The 22,530-nt window shown below is 43.4% G+C and overlaps 1 protein-coding gene across 2 annotated transcripts in view; it reads right to left on the reverse strand.

The window, feature by feature from the left end:
- PLCB1 (phospholipase C beta 1) overlaps window positions 1-22,530 on the reverse strand; it is a 616,791-nt gene that overhangs the window by 37,277 nt on the left and 556,984 nt on the right. Inside the window, exon 32 of one of the 2 annotated variants that reach the window (XM_004593351.2) lies at window positions 17,330-17,447. The exons of the other annotated variant lie outside the window; for it this stretch is intronic. Coding sequence (XP_004593408.2) covers window positions 17,349-17,447 — 99 coding nt within the window. The 3' untranslated portion in view covers window positions 17,330-17,348. The remainder of the gene's footprint in view (window positions 1-17,329; window positions 17,448-22,530) is intronic. 2 annotated transcript variants of the gene reach the window in all.

Below are 22,530 nucleotides of genomic sequence, written 5' to 3' on the forward strand. Positions count from 1 at the left end.
GGCTGAGGAATTAGAAGCTTAAGCAGAAATGTATTTCAGGAGGACTTTTCTTCCCCTCAAACATTTTACTATGAAAATCTTCAAACATATGCAGCAGCTGAAAAAAATTTTATAGAGGGAAGTCGGACATCCCTTGCATAGATCTTCCCATAAACATTTACCAAACCTGCCTTAGCCATATGTCTATCCCATTTATTTTTTTGGATGCAATTCAAAGAAACTTGCAGACATGAAAACAAGTACTCTCCCATGTGTTTTGTGAACTAGGATTCATGGGAGTTTAAACATGAGCCCTTCAAGGGAAAGAGGGTTTTATTTTTTCAAACTCACTCTCCTGGGCTCATAAATTTCTTCTGAGTCCCTGAAAACAGAATACATTCAGGAGAAAATGAAGGCTTTCCTCTTCTCTGAAAAATAACTTGAAGTATACGAGGAAAGAAAATAAAATGCTGCTGCTTCCTGTCCACTCCCCAGTTTTATCTATCAGCAGGATCCAGTGGTTGGCTGGGGTTCCTGGGGGAGAGGAGACAGACACCCTGTCCTGCAGAAGTGTTCAGTGGCTGGAGAGATGACTTACTGAAGTCCTTGTGTATATTTTTGCCTGACCCAACAAGAGAAATGGTTCCTTCCTACAGAGCTTATCCTCTTCACATGTGAGCAAACTGATACTAGGTTGGCTCAGGTCCTGTTGCAAAATACTTTTTCATTGTCTGAGCCATTTGCCCAACAGAAGGTTAAAAACATAATTGGCATTGCAGTCAGGAGAGCAAGTGGCTTTCCTTGCTTTCCACTGCCAAACTTTTAAGAGACCCTGATTTGCTTTTGGCAATGTAAGACAGTAGATTACAGAAAAGTGGTATGCTGGGAATGTATTTTTTTTTTAAAAAAAAAAGATGTATGTATTTTTATTGAAAGGCAGAAATACAGAGAGGAGGAGAGACAGAGAGGTAGATCCATCTGTTGATTCACTCCCCAAGTGGCCGCAATGGCTGGAGCTGAGCCGATCCGAAGCCAGGAGCCTGGAACTTTATCCAGATCTCCCATGTGGGTGCAGGAACCCAAAACTTTGAGTTGCAAGCAGACAGCTGGTTGGGAAGCAGGGTTGCCGGGATTAGAACTATATGGGATCCTGGCAGATGCAAGGCGAGGACTTTATCCACTAAGCTACTGTGCTGGGCCTTAGGAATGTATTTTTTTAAAACTATACGAAGACCCTGAGAAAATCGAGGAATCAATACGGAAGGCTATGCCCAGTGTTTCTGCTGCCTTCACATCACACAGCTGTCAGACCAGGTTCTGAGCTCAGGCTACATCTTCCTCTCTCATTCATCTCATTTTCAAAACTGCCCAGAGTATGCTCTCTTAAAGTGACTTGAGAAGTTGCTCCTTCCCTTCTGGCAGCTCAAGGGCTGGTGAGTACATTTTCCTGATATCCGGGCTATCCCGTGTCTGCCATCATCCAAGTTCGTCGTGGTGGCATGAAGACACAGGTGCTAGCTAAAAGGGAGGCCCCTCGTTGAGTTCAAGAAAGCCTTATTCAAGGACATCAAAATGTGAATTTCGAGTGATTTACATGCTTCCTGACATAATATTCTCTTGATGATCTTTCGGGTATTTTACCATGCAAGCCTAAACTGTGTGAGAAAGAGGCAATGGCCGGGACCCAACACCTGTTCTACTTCAACACCCCTACACAAACCTTGCTGTGGTAGTGGACAAACTTCATATTGATGTTGTAGAGTGCGACACATGAAACATGGCTGGTGGACTGAGGACATTAAGTTGATTTTATTTGCTTCTGTATCATCCTAAGTGCCTAGACGGTCCCTTGTTGGGCCGTGAATATCCAGAACATTTATGTTCATGTGAATCCTGCCTACGTGAACTAGAAAAAGCCTTTCATGGTTTCAGTTAGCATTCCCACTGGGGAGATGACCAAGAGTGTCTCCATTTTAAATATTACCTGGTGAACACGAGCAAACCTAGGCAGCACGTGCAAATGTCCTGGAGAGCACACCCTCACACACACACACACAGGACAATGCAGCCCTGCACTGACACTCCATGACTGTCCAGTGAACAAAGGCTGACGAAGGAACTCTCTCTATGCCTTACAATGAACAGGAATTTTCAAGGATTTTTCAGGATTCCATCATGAAAACTACTGTATGATACAAACTTTGACTTTTCTGTTGAGTTTCCTAGTCATTTGTTACAAAATCCCATATTGCATTCAGACAACTTGCAATGCTGGACACGTAATCCCGATTTCAGAGATGTGACCTCTGAAATGTTCAAAAGTGATCATTTCTAATTAAAGGACAATATATAGAAATTCCAGGTCATCACATAGTAAATTAGCACATCTATCAGGAACACTTCATGTTGACCTCATATGTCAAGGCCAAAAAATCTGACCAATATATGATGGGAATAGAAATCAGAGTTAAGTGGGTTTGGTAACATACATGATTTATTCTACCTATTAACTCTGAATTATTAAAAACTAATCTGATTGGGCCTGGTGCGGTAGCCTAGCGACTAAAGTCCTCGCCTTGCCTGCACCCACATCCCATATGGGTGCCGGTTCTAATCCTGGCAGCTCTGCTTCCCATCAAGGTCCCTGCTTGTGGCCTGGGAAACCAGTCGAGGATGGCCCAAAGCCTTGGGATCCTGTACTTGTGTGGGAGCCCCAGAAGAGGTTCTGAGCTCCTGGTTTCAGATCGGTGCAGCTCTGGCCATTGCTTCTTGGGGAGTGAATCAACAGATGGATCTTCCTCTCTGTCTCACCTCTTCTCTGTATATCTGACTTTCCAATCAAAAGATAAAAATAAATTGTAAAAAAGAATTTAAAAAGCTGACCTGATTATATTTTTCTTCTGGATACATCTTATTTATGGTGAAATATTCCGATTTGTACTGCTCAACATGTGAAGAGTGATTTGGGGTTAACTAAGAAAATCATAGAGTAAGATTGCTGAATCACAAAACAGTAAGAAAGAAGTCAAACTAAATGGTGGGAAAGATCATAGGAACCTCAGGCCAACTTGATCCTTGCAAGCTCCTCCAGGCTCTGCTCAAGGTCTCTTTCTCTGGCTCTATTCTCCTTTTGGGTACTCCTTCACTGTCATCCCTTTATCCTGTCTTTCCACGTGGATATGAATGACTCACAAGTCTTTGAACTCCTAACAAGGCCTTTCCTTTCGTTTTCAAAGGGGTTACCTTGACACCTCTGTGACTGCTTCATTTCGATGCCCCAAAGGGTCCTCCATCAAACCATGCTTAGATTGTCACGGTTCTCTCCCTAATTCCCACTGGAGCTGTCTCCGTGAATGCCTTGCCCATCCACTGCACAGGCCACAACGACAGGTGGCTCGGTGCCTCCTCCCTTCCTCTGCACCCTACAGCCTCCCAGAACCAAGCTCTGCCTCTCACAACCCTATACCTTTCTCCATCGCCATTCCCACAAACCAAGTCCGCACCACTAATGTCCTGAACTGATCATTTGAATCTCATTTCGCTCTTCCACCCTTTAATTTGCTCTTCACATCACTTAATAGAAATGGTTTCTACACTTAATGCGATCATGCCATGCCTCCCCTCAGACTTAACTCGTTAGGATAAAAGCCAAACTGCTAGTGCAGCGACCAAGTATTCCTTTGTGGCCCCATTTCATACTCTTCTATCTCTGCCATCCTTACACGGCCTTCCACTTCCCTGAACGTGTCATGGGCCTTCCTCCCACAGGGCCTTAGCACTTTCTTTATCTGGAAGTGCTTTCTCCCACCCATACAGTCTTCTGCACTCCACTGAATGCCACATCGTTTATGTAGCTAATTCTTACTCTTCAGTTCTTAATTCAAACACTACTTGCTCCAAGATGTCCTGCCTAATCTTCAATGCCCCATTTCCACTCCATCCAGAATGGGTTGGATTTTTTTTAATAACTTTTCCCTGGCACCATATTTCTTCTCTTCAGATAACTATTCTCAGTTTATAGTTGTATGTCCCTTCAGCTAATCACGGCTTCTTTCCTGACTTCTCCGTAAGCTCTGCCATAGCAGGCTACATTTACATTTTCTGGAACATGATCTGAATCTTGGCATACTGAATACATTCAAGAAATGTATGAATGGATAAGTGACACAAGAATTCAGGGATACTGTAAGTATATGGAGAAAATGGAATGAGGAAGGATAGAATACCCATACAAATTTTAATGCCAAGCGACTCCAGGGATATTTTCCTTCTATGGCAGTGGGTTCTGTGTCTCAAAACCAAGCATTCTTTAGGATGTTACTGAGTGTGGGTTGTGAGTAATTTGCTACCTCATTCCCTCCTGCCTCCAACATACTTTTCTGATCTTATTTTATTCACTTTTTCATCTTTATTCTATGGACCACACAATTTCATCTTTTGAGGCCCTGCTTGGGAACAAAGCTACCTTTGAATAAATGTCATTTATAATTTTATTCATAAATACCATTTCTTACTGGGCTGCTAATGTTCTAAAGTCCAAACTGAGAACCAATTCTGGTGGCTGACCACCCAGCAGTCAACTGGACACACACACCTCACTGGCTCAGCCTTCTTTTTCTTCACCCTTAAAGTTACTTACATCTTGCATTGTGAACTTTTCCTGCTACCCCTTGCTTTTTTGGATATCTGGGCATGTAATAAAATTCAGGCGAATGAAGCAGAGATGGGGCCCATTTAGAATCTACTCTTCAAAGAAAATAGGGCAGAGAGAAATCACATCAGGCAGTTAAACCAGTGCTGTGATGTCTTTGGCTTTCCCTTGAAAATGTCTTTCTGTGAGAAGGTATCATCTTGGGTCTGAGCTTGGATGGCAACACATTTTTCTGAGGTCCTCTCTCAGAGATTTATCTGTGCGCATCTGACATTGATTCATGCAGCCAGATGGTAAAGAAGCGACAGAGCACTCGGTGTGATGTGTGACCTACTTACAGGCCCCCGAATCTGTGGTTTAGTATTAAATGAAAAGGATCTAAAATAATGCGATTTTGTTTACTGGTTATCTTACATGTGGCATGGGCTGTCTGAGTGTGGAATACATCTGTTCCAACAAGCAAGGAGGTAAGATGCCAAACCCATGCCTGTAGCCTCGGTAGAGATGTGTCATGACCGATTCGATGAGATGCCAACAAAGCCATTCAGAAGTGTGCATCTGCACAACTAACAAACAAATATCACCTACATTTACAGAACTTTTCATTAATCAAATGTTTACGCTAAAAAGTAATAGCTCAATCCAGATAGCATTCAGTGGCTGCAATATGTTTGGTGCTTGGTCAGAAACAAACAGGCATGGCCCTGTGTGGGTGCCATGTGGGAAACTACATAAATGGGACATTTTGAGAGACTGATGGGTGCCCCCAATAAAATAGAGCAGATAGCATCAGAGAGGGTCTAATTTGCAATCTGAAGTTTTTCTCTGCACGAACACTTTGACCAAGTTCTAAAGGCAAAGGACCAGCAAGAGGAAGGATGGAGGAATTGTGGTCTAACAGAAGAAATGGCTGGGTGTCAGCATGACTAAAGTGTGTGAGTGGGGAAGGAACAGGGAGGAGAGGGATCCAGGACCAGACCACATAGAAAGTTGGCAAGAAGATGGACTTGGCCCTAAGCACTCTGAGAACCCCACAGATGATGGAAGCAGGGCAGTGGCCCAACCTGAGGATGATCCTCCACTTTCTAGACGTGATGAGGGTGAATCATCCCAACAGAATGAAAAATGACAAAGAATACTGACATGAATATGCTTCATCTTGCTAAATTACACTAACATTATATAAAGAATTTTTCTTTCTGAAAAAAAAACTTGATCCTAAAAAAATGAGTAACTGTAAAATATTCAAAAGATAGGAAGCACACGGAAATGAAAAACATCAACTGAGCAGTTTATAGTCAAGAACTCGCAGCTCCTTCCTCGGCATCTCAGAGGGGTGGCAGTCTTGAGTTTCCTGACTCAGCATTTTCACACTGTCGCTTCACAAGATTTGTATTCCTATACCACGTCGATTCCCTTTGCGTACTTCTAGGCTTACAGAGTGGAATCACGCTGGCTCTCGTCTTTCATTGAATACTGCATTGCTGACATTTATCCAAGTCATTCTTTGTTTTTCATTCTGCTCTTGAAGTCCAGCTGGTTGTTTCCACTTTGGTTGTGGTGCAAAATGCAATTCACACTCTCCTTCATGCATTTATGCACTGATTTTTCTCTGGGGAGTGTCTACCTTGGAAAGGAAGTCTGGCCTGAGGGACTATGCATCTTCAACTTTACTAGATAGTCCCAAATTGTTTTTTAGACTGTTCTAGTTTCCACTCCGATAGCAGTTTAGAGCTGTCCCAGATGTACCATGTGCTTGCAAATCACTAGATAGCTAACAGCTTAAAGCACTGCCAGTCCGAAGGGGTGTAACAGCGTAACACTGTGGTTTATATTTGTATTTGCTTGACAACTAATGTTAATTTCCTTATCAAATAGAAATTCATTTAATTTCTAAATTAATCTTTTCATTATTTAATGTGACCCGCTGTAACTTTTTTTTTTCTTGTCAACAACACTGGGTAGGAAGATATAAATGGGTATCTTTATGTAATGGAAAATTTCCATGATGAGATTTTCTTTGGGTTTGCTTTTGCTTTGTGAGATATACATACACACATTAGCAAGTTTCTACTTTTCTAATAGCTTCTATAATATATTGCTCTAGACTGCTAGATACATCTGTCATCGGAAAAAGTAATCTGAACATTTTGTACGATAGAGCTTCAGTGTTGTCAATATTTTTGCTTTATACATTGCAAGAGGACATTACAGTCTGCACACAAATTGAAACTGTTACATCCTCTTGCAGAACTGAACGCTTTGTCATTACAGAGCAGCTTCTCTGGTTTTTGCCTTAAGATGCATTTTTTTTCTAATATGAACATAGTCAAGGCAGGTTCTTGCTTAGTATTTATCTGGTCTACTTTTTATTTATGTGTTACCACTTTTCTAAAAATCTTATGTTCTAGACAATGCCCTTTAAAAGAAACACATTGCTGAATTAAAAACATACAAGCTGACAGTATTTGGTATTTTTAAATGGAACATTTTTACATATTTTGTAATTAGCAAAACTAATGGATTCAGTCCGATCATCTCATTTTAATGCTTCTTGACTTTCCTTTCTATGCTTATTTTCTTATTTTTCTGGCTTTCATTTGCATCATATTTTCTCCTACCCAAGTACTAACCACACCCGACCCTGTTTAGCTTCCGAGATCAGACGAGATCGGGCGTGTTCAGGGTGGTATGGCCGCAGACTACATTATGTTTTCTAATCTCACATTTTTCCTCTGCAATTATTGAATCTATTTAGTTGTTATTCTTTTATTGATATTTTAGGTAATTTTATCATAGTATAGGATTAGTCAATATCTTTCTGAAGAACACAAGCTTTAAAATACTATAAGACCAGGGCCCAGCGGCATGGTCTAGCGGCTAAAGTCCTCGCCTTGAACGCCCCGGGGATCACATATGGGCACCGGTTCTAATCCTGGCAGTTCCACTTCCCATCCAGCTCCCTGCTTGTGGCCTGGGAAAGCAGTGGAGGACGGCCCAATGCATTGGGACCCTGCACCCGCGTGGGAGACCCGGAAGAGGTTCCTGGTTCCCGGCATCTGATCGGTGCGCATCGGCCCATTGCGGCTCACTTGGGGAGTGAATCATAGGACGGAAGATCCTCCTCTCTGTCTCTCCTCCTCTCTGTATATCTGACTTTGTAATAAACTGAATAAATGTTTAAAAAAAATACTATAAGACCAACAATTTCTTTTGAATTATATTGTATTGTCTTATATTTTATTAAAGGCATAACATAGCTTCAGTTTTGGGGGGCAATGCTTGCTTGGACCTATTTAGTTATATGCAGTTTCGCTGATCTTTGTGTTTCTATTTTGAATTGTTCTTCCTCTGACTAGCATATAGACTTGCGAGTTCCTTCAGCAACGTGAGCAAATTGCAAAGCCACGGTGCCCCCTGATGTGTCTGACCCTTTTTCTGTCCTTCTTGCTCTCATTCTTAAGTGACAGTTGAGCTCTTGAAATTTCAATATGATATATCTGTAAATGGCACTACTTAAAACTCATCCTCCTCGGATTCCTGAATCTGTGACTTATGTTTTTTCATCAATAATGAAAGTCTCTTTCAATACTTTCCTGTTGTTGTTCTTTCCTCTTCTATCTTCTGTGCCTCTGAATCAATTACAGAGAGAGAGAGAGAGAGAGAGAGAGAGAGAGAATCTTCCTATATCTGCTGATTCACTCCCAGATGGCCAGAACTGCCAGGATTGAGCCCAGGATGAATCTAGAAGACAAGAGCTTCTTCTAGGTCTCCCCCCTGGGTGACAGGGGCCGACACACTAACATGGTCCTCTGCTGCTATCCCCAAGGCATCAGCATGGAGCTGGATTGGAAGCAGCCAGTCTGGAAATGAACTGGCGCCTGTATGGGATGCCCATGTCACCATGATGACTGCAATGATGTTTCTTGCAGTTCCTTGCAGCAACAGGTTTCTGTGTTATTCATGCATACACTCAGGCTATGAAGCTCTTGGATTTAAGCTTTAGGGACAGGGGCTTTGTTGCACTCATCATTTGGACTTCATTTCCTGTTCTCCCTCTGTCCACCCACCATGATAAGCACTAATCTCAATGCCAGATGCCTGCAAGGTCAAGGACAGATTTACTGTTTTGCCTACCTTACTACAGAATTACTAAAGTATTCAGTTGAATCTTGTGTTCTGAGCATTCATTCTTTCCCACTCACTGATGCACGTTATACTTTTGGGGCCTGGCACAATAGCCTAGTGGATAAACCCTCTGAATTTTCTAAAATTCACTGCCTACTTATGATGTTCACCACTGAATGATTATGAATCTAACTTATCCATGGTCCATCAGCATGTTTGTGTATGAATAATGAAGACAGTTGAACACAGCATTATAGACTGGGCACCAAATGTTGCCAAAGTTCAGGAAAAAATTCCTGTACCGAGGCAAGATAAATCTGGGGACGTGCCTCTTATGGATCCTAGAAGTAATCAGAACAAAGCCCTCACCTTTAGACAAGCAATTACTCAATTAAAATGACTGCCCCTGGGCTCAGTGTGGCAGCCTAGCAGCTAAAGTCCTCACTTTGCACGCACTGGGATCCCGTATTGGCACCGGTTCTAATCCCAGCAGCCCCATTTCCCATCCAGCTCCCTGCTTGTGACCTGGGAAAGCAGTCAAGGATCGCCCAAAGCTTAGAACCCTGCACCCACACAGGAGACTCGGAAGAAGCTCCTGGCTCCTGGCTTCGGATTGGCTCAGCTCCAGCTGTTGCAGCTGCTTGGGGAGTGAACCATCAGACGAAAGATCTTCCTCTCTGTCTCTCCTCCTCTCTGTATCTGACTTTGCAATAAAAATAAATAAATCTTTGAAAAAACGATTGCCCTCTTTAATTGTGTGTAAATTCCGAAGAGTTAAAAATGAATAAGGAGGAAGCCCAGAGGAAAGAAGACTGTAATAAGTAACACAGTAGTAACGAAATGACTTCTCTATCCAACACGTGCATACGGGAAGAACATGATCAGAAATCCAGGGACATGTATTTTCAGTGATGGCCATTACCACTCTCTGGTGTGAGCTAGTGGTGCGCTAAGTCAAGCCATCCCCTGGCTCCTATTGTCACAGGGGATTAACAGATGCAGGAGACAAGGAATCCCTGCGGTACAAGATTCAAAGAAACTGAGAGAGTCTGGAAGGATGTCCTCTCCCTTACTGGAGTTACCATTTCGCCGACAATAAGCTTCCAAGCACAAATACAGGCTTTTTGGATTAGAGAATTGTACCAAAGAAATTAGTAAGTCTAATTTTAAAAATGTTTCCCATCTTCACACAGAAAGGAAAAGAAAATATCTCGTTTGAAGCGATGAAAGACATTGAAAGGTTTATGTTTTACTCTATCCTTGATTAGTCAGTATGGGAATTCCAACGTGTTAAAGGCAGTCTCCAGGTTTTCTAACTAAACTGGTTTAACACTTCAGTCTAAAGTGAAAAGAGAAAGGTCCTGTCTAGCGCAGGCAGCTGAGCGCCGCTTCTGGCAGGGCTATCATGGCAAAGGGAAAATCTGCGGGTCACACCTTTCCTGATGATGATGATGGGTCTGTGTGAGCTGGAACATTTTATTTTGGAGCTGAGCTTACTGGGATACTGTAACTGTTTACATATGAAAGAGACATTGAAAAAAGTCTGACTGTAACTCACAGGTTTGTGTCAATTTCCTAGTCATGAAACAGCAAACGTTTCTTTAGAAAAGGCTGTGCTTTGTCAGAAACATCTTGCAAAGCTTTCTGAGAGGTGACAAGGACAGCGGTGGCTTCCCCACCCCCACAAGCCTGTCTGTTCCCAGCTGACCTGGGACTCAGGAAGCTGTCTGTTATTCACCTCATTACAAACATGTATCTGTCACAGCAGGTGTTGGGTCAGGAAAGGACATGGTGTCCAGGAAACCTGAAATCAGGTTAGAAAAGTCCCAGGTGCCCAATTCCCTTTCAATTGACTCTGAGGAGTTGGGAACAGTCCACCGCATCCCCTGAGCTTCCTAAATCAGGAAATGGCTGTAACTGAAGTCACGGCAGAAACGCTTCCCAGAACACTACCTGAATGCTCAGAGGCCGCACTTCACGGTGACATAATGGGAAGCTGGTCTATCCTCCCTGGCAGTTCAAGAAAACAGACAATTCCTTCATGACTTTCCTCTGCAAATCCACACTCCTGCCCTCCTATAAAGCCAGCCTTACAGTTTCTCACGCTAGTCAGTCTCCTTGGGAAGACATAAGTCTTGCAAAGTTGTCAGGTCCCCACACGGCAGTCAAATCTATTACATAGATCATCATGTGTCTCCAACGCTACAGAGGCAGAAGGCCTTAACCTGCCAGGCTTCCCTGTGTATCTTCACGAGTCTCTATGGGACCATGGTCTGCTCATCACGAGAAGGCACCTCCTTATCTTGTTGCTAGGATTTCCTCAGGCTTCTTGACACCCTCTGTAGAAACTTCCCTGACTTCTGAGACACACCTAATATGGGGAGCCATTAATCCTGTCCAGAATCTTCCAGAATTGGGCCTAGAGAGCAGAAGCCACAGAAGTAATAAAGTCATACCCTCCCTACGTCTTCTCTCTCCTCAATTCTAGGGTTGGATGCAGCAGACTTTTCTGCTCCTCTGGTTTTTTTTTTAGAAGACTTACTGATTTAAAAGACAGAATGATAGAGATCTTGTGGGCATCTTGCATGCACTAATTCACTTCCCAAGTAGACAGGGCTAGGGCTTTCTGGTGAGACTTAAATTAGTAAATTAGTAAGACCCACATTCATATTGTGGTGTACTTTGGAATTCAACGACCATGACAGGAAGGTGAATGCTGTCATTTATCCTCTGGGTAACCTTGGAAAGTCACTTTAATTTCCTGGGTTACCAGAGAAAAATGTTTCCTACAGGTAAGAAAATTGAATCTGAAAACTGCTGTTCACCCCAGAATTTATTGCAGTGCCTTTACTGCTGTGTGAATCTGTCAGTAGGGGAAGAGTACAGTTGGCACATGTTAGTTGAATATCAGCTATAAGCTTGTGCTCACAGTGGGCAGGAGTTAGGGGACAACTGAGGCCATGTTCAGGTAGAAGACATTGTAGAGTCAGTTGAAAACTGCCATCCATACTAAGTTATGGTTTAAAGGGACTTGTGCTGTTGACCCCACAATATGTCACACTGAGGGTCTGCAATTGTGTAGGTCTCTCTGGCATAGGAAACAGAAAAGGAACCATGGTTTTGTGTTTGCACATTGGAGTAATGAATTGAATATGGTTTCTCCCTTCAGAAACATATGCTGAAATTTCATCCCATTATGGAATACTGACTGGGGGAACAGGTGGAACTTGTAAGAGGTGGTTTTCATGAAAGATCAGTCCACTGACATGGCTAACAAGTTAATGGGTTATCTCGAGAGTGGGCCTGCCATAAATGCCAGCTTGGCTGCCTCTCTGGAGAACTCCCTGTTACTTGACACGTGACACTCTGTTTTGCCCAGGAACTGTGTTAGCCTCAGGCCATGGCCTGATGCAACCCCTCACCCTTGAGGCTGAATAACTTCATTTTTAAAAAATAATTTGGTCAATCTCTGGCACTATGTTATTAGACACAGAAAACAGACTAAGATGGTGAGTAATTGTTGTGGGCTAAGGAGTTGATTAGTGCTCCTTGGTCTGGGCAGGAACAGGAACTGGGCTTGTGGCTAAAAACACCTAGACTAATTGGACTCATCTGTATCCAATATCCTGCTAAATGAGGATGTGGGGGGAAGAGCATATAAGGAGAGGTGAAGGGGCAATAAAGGGAGACTTCCCCAAGTCTGCTATCAGTGCTTCATCCCCAGACCCTCTCTGTGTCCACGTTATTGGCTCTGCTGGCCGGAGCAGGTAAGGATGCTTTCAAGTATGGCAATCTGCAGACATACTGCATATATCCTTGGCAAATACTGTGCCAACATACGGCAAGGCTGTGTTAACACTATGCTGGCAAACATTTCATAAGTGTCTGTCTTAGAAGATCCAAACAATTCAGTTTGTGGAATGTCTGTGTTTTGAATCCTTGCACCTCAGCCAGCTACAACTACCCATGTGTTGAGCCTGAACAAGGAACTGAGGGGAGGTGGGTAATGGCAGACCTTGTAGCCACCACAGAGAGGCCAGGAACGGAAAGGATTCCAAGAGCATCGGCTCTGTGCACAGTATTCAGTGATGTGTAAGGGAAGAGTTTTGGGTATGTGTTACCTGTCCTTACTGATTTAATACTTACAGCATTACTTACTGATTTAAGTCCACACCATTTAAGTTTAATAATGGCTGTGCTTAGCATAGCACACAAAATCCCATCAAGTTCTAACATGAACTCCAGCGAGCTAACGCAGCCAGCTCCAACTCACTACTGGTTTGCTCTCAAAGAGCAAAGGAAAATGAATATTTGCTTAAGCAATATTGAATGACATTTTGCTTCTGTGAGGTGGACACTTTAGGATTAGACGTTTTTCTACACTTGCTGATATTCTAGAACTCTGTTATCTATCAAGATGTAAGTCAACAGCGATGGTGATCATTTGCCATATTAATTGTGGGAGCTTTCCTAGGTCGCGGAGTCGGGTGGGGTAGTGGGAGGAGAAGGAAAGACATTTGCTTGCAGGGTAACACGTATTGCAGGCTGAATTTTGTAGGGCTTTACCGAGATAAGTCAGGTTACATGAGATCATAAGATTAAATCCTTGATCCATTGGAGTGGAATGCTCAAACAAAAACAAAAAAGCAAAAGGCAACAAAGAGAAAGACAGCTCTGCCTCTGAGTCTCCTCTCCCCCTTTCCTGTCCTCCACTCTCTGGCTCCTGTCACTGCTCCCCCTGTGCTCAGAGGAGAGGCTCTGCAGGTTCTTGCCCACAGGGGCAGTCGGCCTGGTGATGGGAGCCTTACCAGAAACCAAACTCGCAGGTAACGTGATCACAGATTACAGGCCCTACAACCATCAGAAAATAAATCTGCACTGTTTAAGCTAATCACCCTCCAAGTTAGTGGGTTATCTCAAGACTTTGTGACGGAAGTCTGAACAGAATGGAACAGCAGCTGCCTAACATGACAAATCCATCTTGGCCCTTCTCATCTCACAAGGAATCCTCTACTGTCTGTTCCTCTGATAAACTTACTCAACCCTTGATGTCCCACCTCCAGGGTTGCCCCTTCCATGAAGCCCTCCCAGGTTTCTCCAAGTATGTGTCAGTAAAGAGCTCTCTTGCAATGAAGAGCCTAGAGTTTGGTTCCAATGCAAATCTTGTACAGAATGATGGGATAGATGCGAGAAATTAGCATGAAACATGGAGCTGGTTGCTCTGTAAGTCTCAACGTTTAAAACTGAAGCCCCCGGTTGCTTTGGCCCCATTTAAAATGGTGCACGAATACCCATGATAGTGGATACTGAACCGGAGACTCAGGCAAGGAGCATTTACGGCACTCCAGAAAGTTCTGCTGGACATCAGTGAGCTGGATGGTTACTAACTTGAGGTGGGGTGCATTTTTGCAGCGTTACCTCAGTGCCTGCTCTGGGATTATCACTCGGGACTAATGGTTACATTACCACCTTGGACCTAATTGTACTCACTGCTACTTAAGAAGCCATGGTCCTTGTAAGCCACAACAGAAGTCCCTGCACATAGACATTCATTTTTATCATTTGCAAATAACAAACTGAAACCAGCTGATTTCCATTTTAAAAAATACCAATGTGCATTGTAACAATATAACTATAGAATTCATCTCCCATCTGGTAACATAGCTGTCTATAGTTGTTACTAATTTATTTTTTCTAGGTCATCTCTCCTTCATTGTTCTATAAGTGACCCTATGCATTCATTAAATCTTCCAGCATGATGTTTATGCAACCTTATTTAATGAGTCTTCCAACACACTGAATTTTCTGGATCCCATACCTATTATTTCAGTGGCAAACTTCTGCCTTTAATCATATCCTTCATGGACTCAAAGCAAATCATTGGAAAGGTCACTCGGTCATATACACCCCACTGCTGGCAGCTGACCTTTTCATTTCTGCATTCCTACATCTTTGAAGTTACACAAAGCAACTCTTGGGAACCTATTTTGATATTTAGTGATTTTTTTTGTTTACTCTTAGACAAGTTTCTTATTCCTTTAAGTTTTTCAAAGTTTAACCTAAAGTGTTCCCTTGATGATAATTACACAGAAAAAGAAAATCAAAGTCATCAGTCAGAAGCTTCCAGAGAAGCCCCTGCATGGATGAGGACCGAGATGTAAATACACTTGGAAAGGAGGTGTTTGTCTTCCAGGATGTGCTTTTGCACTTCCTAATATGCTCAGCGGTAAACATAAGAGCTCAGTGAGTGTTGTTTGAATGAACATGTGACATCCAAAGGCAAAGCAATTGCTTAGGCAACAGAAGCAGGCCTGTTGCAAAGCTCAGTGCAGTCAGCAGTAAGCTGGGGTAACAGGGCACTGCTCTGGGACTGAGGGAAGCGAAGGTTTAGCTGGGTGAATCGGGAGAGAGGTCTTAGGGGAACAAACCCATTGAGTGCCCGCTTGAGCTCAGCACTGACCTAGGAACCTGACAGGCACCTGATTAGAGGCGAAGGGAGAAGGGGAGCAAAGGCCAGGCAAAAGGAGGTGGAGGGAGACACAGCCCAATTCCACCTGCTTAGGAGGGGGACTTGGCATCTTCAGCAGGTGTGGGAAGGAGGCTTCGGTCAAAACCTCTTCCATCTGTACAAGCCACCCCAACTCTCCTCCTCTGACTGCCACTGCCTCCCTCCCAATGACAGAAACCCAGGAAACAGCTGCCTGCGCCTCAGGGGTAGCACATGTGGTCCATGGAGGAGTTCCAGAGGTGAGTCCCGCTGTAAGCTTTTCAAATCCAGTCTTGGGAGAGGTTACTGTCTGAGACATTTATAAAATAAGAAGTGATTATGTGCGCCCTGAATTCCCTGCCTGAGACAGCTATGGTCTTGAACTGTTCTCATCAACTTAGGTGCCTTTGTGAGGAGTACATGGAGGATGGAAGCTTGTTAGTACACGTGTCTAAGGTCTCTCTCTTCCAGGCACCCAACGAGACGCACCCACCCTAACCAAGAGTGGTGCAGATTTTCCTTTGTATAGACTAAGTACCTTGACAAGGCGCACAGCGGGTAGCCCTGTTGCCTACCTATCCATGTTGGCATGACACACAGGCTGTCTTCTGCCTCATAAAAGTACAACTTTAGGTACTTACTTAAAGGGTTGAGGCTTTGGCATTTTTTGTATGTCCCTCGGTTTCCTCCAGCATACAAGAGCAAGAATAAGGAGGCAATATCTGTGATCTGGTCAGTGCTCATCAAATGCCAACTGCTATTTTAGTCATTTTTGTTAGAAAAACTCTCCAACATCTCAAGCTCCCTTGATTATTTTAAAGTTGGTAGGAACTGTTATGTTCCGTTCCCTGGAGCTTGCTATTAAAATTGGCATACTCTAGAATAAAGTAGTCATGGAACAGCTACTCGGCAGGGATTTACGATGTTCTAAAGCAATGTCATCAGTATTTTCAGACACTGAGCATTCTACAGCTTCTCCTCTAAGGTCATGTTATGGGAGTATTTCAAGAAGCTCATGAGAAAAGGGTATTATGGGATAAATTTATGTTGGTGCGAAACATTTTTGAAATCCATGCATAGTTTTCCATTCATACATTTCTTGTGAACTCTGTGAAAAAAACTTCATAGCCATGGATTTCAAAAATGCATCACAGTAAACATAGCTTTTAAAATTTTTATTTTATGTATTTGAAAGACATGGAGAGTTGAAGAAGCTCTCCTCTCTTCTCAAATGCCTGCAGTGTGATCAGATTTGATCCATCACCTCAAAAAAGGATCATTCCTTGCGGATTCGGTAATATTCAAAACCCTTTCCACTCACTATTTTGCAATCGGCAAATGTCAACCATAGTTTCCCTACTGTGTTATAGAAGTTTACTTTATAATTGCAAGAATACCTCTTGTCAACTCAAGAATCACATGCCAGCTTTCTTATTAGTGTAAGAGTATAACTATGTCCATGACGCATTTCTTCTAGAAAGTGAAAGCCTTCTAGGTTTTTAAATCACTGTTTGTTTGCCCAAGCATTCCTGGGAGTGAGATATTTCCAAGAGCCCTTCTTCTTCCAGAATCAAGAAATCCTGAGTTGTCCCCTTAACTCAAAATTTTATGTGGGAATACAATGATCTTTGAAAGCTTTGAAGAGGAGGAATATGTAAGCAGGGTGGAGTAGATGGAGAAGACTCCCTGAGACTTAATTTGACTCCCCTTGGCTTTTTAAGACTCTGGGACCACAGGAAAGAGACAGTGCCGTGGGAAACAAAATGTTTCAAAAGTAGAAACAGGAATCTGAGTTCAGGAGAGAAAGACAAAGCATAAAAAGGAAATCAGTATTTCCAAGCAGAGACAGAAAGAAGAAAGGAATGGAATTTTTACATCTGGAAGAGAATGAAGATTGAGGAAGAATACCAGGGGGCAGGTAGGAAGGAACAACACCCGTGTCCTGAGTGTGGCTGAGAACAAGGAGACGACGCGGTGTAGAGAAATGGCTGATGAGGAACAAAGCAGAGAGCCAATGACGCCTGAAAAGTGGATGGCCACATGACACCCTTCTCTCAAAAGCGGCCCCTCCCATCCAGTCCTACCTGGCCAGAGGGACGGTGGTCACCACTGGAGAGCTTGAGGGTTGGGGGGAGTAAAGTTGGGGGGACCAGAGGGATCCTCATGGCAACTTTCCGACAAGAATGAGGAGGAATCGTCCCCCTGTGTGGAGAAAAAGGGAGGCTGTCATTTTTGTGACAATGAAAGAGATGTCTAAGTCTGAAGTTATTTGTATGGGAGGTCTCTACCATGGAGATTTAAAACCTCCCCTGCCTTTTCAGCACCTTCAGGGGGCCATGGCCCCGGGCCTAACCACAAGTGCAACAGAACTGGTCCCTGTACAACACACTACTATCAAGAAACCTCAGAAAAGATGGAGTCAAACTATCAACAGTTGTTTGTTCAACAATGCGGGCCAATGAATTTGTGTTCCATGGATCTCCTGTTCTCACCCATAGAAAGAGCTCTGCTTTTGTGCAGCTCCCAAGCCAATGCTGAAGGATACTGAATGATACATCCAGGAGACCTCAGAGACCTAACGAGGGAAGGTAATAAACTCTACGAAACACATGAAGTGGAACAGAATGACGGAGGGAAGTAGGGAAGGGAGGAGTAGAAAAGAGATTGCAAATTTAAATAAGTGGCCGTGGAGAGATGTGTTAAGAAGAGAAATTTGAACAAAAATTGAAAGGCAAGAGAGGCTGCCAAAGCATTCACTCGGGAGTTGAGGCAGAGTCCAGGCAACGGTCCCAGGTCAGGTTGGCCTGGCTTGTTGGGGACCAGCAAGGTGGGGAATGAGTACAGGAAGAGAGGAAGAAGTGGCCAAGCGGATTGCTGTGTCGGATCTTGCAAGCTTTCACTGGGACTCACTTGACCAGCCGTCATGTTGGGGATGGACTGACTACAAGGGATACACACAACAGCAGGAGACCTGCTAGGGGTCATCTAGAAAATGACCGGCGAGATGGTGCTGCCTTTGGCCAAAGTGGTTACACCGCACTTAGCACTGTAACAACGACCAAGATGCCTAGATGGCTTCAAAATATTTCTCAAGTCCTAGGAATTCTTGCTTATAACAGACAGACTTAAAAAAAAAAAACTATAAGAATTTTAACAGTTCCTTTTATACTTCCCAAAGCAAGGAGGCACTTTTTTTTAATTACTTGTCTAACTCTAGTGAAAAGGAAACAAATCACTTTCAGATAAAGATAGAAGAAAATGTATTTCCTGTTCTGTCTACTTAAAAATATGTACAGACTTTCTTGGACAGGGATTTCCATATACGAAGGCCCAAATGCAGGGGAAAAAGACATATTGATACCAAATATGGTGAAACTTGCGAATCCACCCTCTCACCTTATGCAGGCATCTGTGTGCTTGAGTGCGCGGATATGTTTATGAAATGGAAATATGAAAATATTCGATGAGCTTTGGTCTTCACTACAAACCAAAAGACCTCCTTATGCACACAGAATCTTGACGTCCACTGATGTTTGTTGACAGAAAACATGTAAAGACTTCAAGTGGTCAGTTTATCACACTGATCTGGTCTTAGGCAGCACACGTGGACATTAGAGAACATTACACCTGCTCTTGGTTGGCCCAGTTTGCACTGGAACTGCAGTGTTTTCCAGCCTGCTGGTTCTCTGCTGGCTCTTCTGCAATAACCTTTGACCCGCTCTCCACATACTGCTTCATCAAATATGTCAAGGCAACTCACTCATTTCCTCCCTGTCCTATTTCTTATGGTTTGAGTTTGGCCATCTTTTCCCTTAAAACACTGAAGGCTATAAAACCAGGTCATAGTTTCTGGAGGTCAGTTACATTTTTACATCCTTTGCTTTGAAAAGTGCTTGCAGTGTGTGTTGGTTTATTTTTATTGTCTGAGTTTGACCAAAGTAGGGCTTAAAGCCACAGACTACAGACACTCTGGGAATAAAACATTTAACACGTACGAGAAAATGCATATAATTATGCACAATGACAGATACATGGAAGTAGAATTCAACTCAAAAGGCTTTGCATTCATGATTGTGTGGAATTTTTCATACTAGAGCAAGAGGGCCAGACACAAACTAAAGGTATTAAAGTTACCATCACCTGCACCAGCTACTTGAGTAGGTGGTGAGTCTCTTTTCTGTTTCTCTGACATCTGTTTAAGGCACGTGTCAACACTCCTACATGGTTCCTGCCTGAGCAAAGACAAGTGTTGAAAGGAAGGTGAAGGAAGTTGGGACAAAGGGAATAGGAAGAAAGCAGTGGCATCTTGCATAGTTAAGTGGCAAGTCTACTTCAAGTTCACACTCAGTGTTGGGCACTTGGCCTACAAGTTGGGGTGCTCATACCCCATATTGGATGCCTGGTCCTGACTCCGGCTTCTTCCCAGGGCACATTCTAGGAAGAAATGGTGATGGCTCAAGGTAACTGGAGCATTCCCAGTTAGGCATTGAGGTTTTGAACCATGGATGGAAACTCTGTCTCTCTCCCCTACCTTTCTGTTTCTCCGGTAAATAATGAAAAACAAAATAAGGCTCAAATTCTGTTGCCCAGTGTGGTCAACTGCCAACAGAAATCCATGCAGCCAGGTTGGCAGTAGCATGCTGACCTCAGGGGTATCTTCTTGTAGCCCCTGAGATTTGTTTGTGTATTTAGAATACAATCATATCATCTATTTTTTAGGACACAGTGAATATTTGCAAATCAATAAGTCTCTGATTTTTACATTAATACTGTGATGGTTTTGTAAGGTTCAGCTTGGCTTCCCCAAGTTCATCTCTCTTTTCAGCTCTAACGGGCTACCTGGGAGACTCCTAGTGGTAGGAGGACTAAGGAGGGAGGGAGGCAGATGGCATGTTATAACACACACACACACACACACACACACACACACACACAGAGTTGGTGATTTATTGACACATCACCATGCTTTCCCTTGGAGCCTTGCTCCACTTGTCTGACTTTGGAGACAGGTGTAAGGGTGTGTGCGTGTTTGTGTATGTTTTGGTTCCATGAAAGAATGCCTTCGTTTCTGTAAGGGCCTGTCATCACCAAGCCTGCTCACTATCTTCCCTTTGAACTCTCCCTGCCATGATCTGCATTCCCGGGCATGACAGTCTCAGGAGACTGCAAACCCCCAACACCCCTACAGCACATGAGTCAGTTCCTTATAACACACACACAATTTCCCACTGGCTCAGTTCTTCCGCTTGAATTCCAATCAATACAGATGTCACTCATTCCTAAAAATTCAGAAACATCATACAGGGAACTTTCTATGTCAGATAATTACTTGGACCATTCCTCCAACAAGAGACAGATTGAAAAGCTGGACCCCTTATAAAGACTATCCTCTTTAAAGACTCTAACAACCATGCAAACTTAAACAATGTCTAGATCTGAACTGAAGGGAACGCTGACAAATATTAAGCAAGCCTTAAGCAAGGGTGCTGGTTTTTCCGATGGGTCTTAACTGCTGTCATCATCTTTTGACCGCCTTGGGGGAGAAAGAGCCTCTGCTCCCAGGGTGGGGGTACCACACCCCGTCTTCCCTGCAGTGAGCTGGGACACACATCATGGGTTTCAACATACACCAAGCAGAACTTTAAGAATCAAAACACAAAACCTAACATTCAAAATTCATGGAGGAGTACAATCCCTGTTTAAACAAGAAATTAGCATACTTTGAGAAAAAAAGTTTCCCCGAGGACAACAGAGAAAGGCCAACATACAGAAAATACTGAGCAGAAGTGTACAAAGAGAAAATGGAATAAGAAATTTCATTGAATTTTATGCAGAAGTTTATGTTTAAATACATAAAATCCTAAAGGAAGGGGAAAATCATGTATAATATTTGCTGGGGGTTTCTTTTTTATCTTTTTATTGATTTTTTTCATTCTTAGAACGAGACCTTCTAAGCCTGACTCACTCCCAAAGGCCAGGTTGCAGCCAGGTCCCCAGAACTCAGTCCAGGTCTGCCATCTGGGTGGCAGGGAACCAAGTACTTGACATGTCATTTGCTACCTCCCATAGCAGCAGGCAGGTGAAGAGCCAGGACTTGGGGCAGGCCTCCTGTGTGGGCTCTCCGCATTTCAACGGGGCAGCTAGGCCACTGTGCCCAAGGCCTGCCCAGCGCGGAGGGATCTCAGAATCGTGGAGCTGACTTATCCAATCATCCCAAACATACAATTAGACATCTTATAGGAAAACTGCATAAAATACAAAGAAAAAATTATAAACACAGACCAAAAGGGGGACAAAAATAATCATGGTCCAAAGCATCCCAGGAAGATCAATGCTTAATGTCCTACCACCGCAATTTCTAGAAGCTAGAAGAGGGTGGAATTTTGTCTTCAATGAGCGAAAAGAAGTAACTGCCAGCAAAAGATTCTGTTCCCAGTGGGAATGTTATCCCAGCACAGAACATATACACACGGAGATGATCTCCAGGAGGCTGCCTGACAGGAATTTGTAGAGGAACCCCAAGACAACAGTCTCAGACAGACATATGACAGGAGGGTCATCACAGATGCTCGCGGCCTTGGGGAGAAGTATAAATGAACATGGATTGCATCCCAAAGAATGATAAGACCTTATGAGCTTGACGTTTATAAGATCACAAGGAATTTCAAAAATAAGTTGAGTGAGTGTGAGGAAGTGGTATTAAAACTGTTGCAGTGGGAGCCAGCATGGTGGTGTTGTGCGCTAATCCGCTGCCTATGGTGCTGGCATTCCAGTTGGGTGTCAGATTTGGGTCTTGGCTGCTCCTCTTTTAGTCTGGCTCCCTGCTGATGTCCCTGGGAGGGCAGCAGAGGATGGCCTGGGTCCGTGGGATTCTGAACCCACATGGAAGACCCAGAAGAAGCTCCTGGCTCCTGGCTTTGGACTGGCCCAGTTCTGGCTGTTGTGGCCGTTCAAGGGGTGATCCTGTTAACAACGAACAACATGCAGTGCTTTTGTGTCTAGTTCCTGATCTGCGGTCTAGCTTCTGAAAGAAGTTCCAATATGTTCTCTGCGAAGATCAAAGGAAAAGCCAGAATTGAACAGATAAGTCTGAAACATACGTTATTAAAATCCATGCTTTTTTTTAGTTTTATAACACATATCTTCCATGAACTTTCTGAAGACCCCCCTCACCCCATAGACGTTTGTGAGTAGAATGCACGTTGCCCATCAGGTAGCACGCGGTTAGGGAATGTAGGCATGAATCGCGTTTCATGAAATGAAAAGTTTTGTACTTTCTAGCCCT

The sequence above is a fragment of the Ochotona princeps genome, chromosome 22 (genome assembly GCF_030435755.1).
Source record: "Ochotona princeps isolate mOchPri1 chromosome 22, mOchPri1.hap1, whole genome shotgun sequence".
Taxonomy (NCBI): Eukaryota; Metazoa; Chordata; class Mammalia; order Lagomorpha; family Ochotonidae; genus Ochotona; species Ochotona princeps.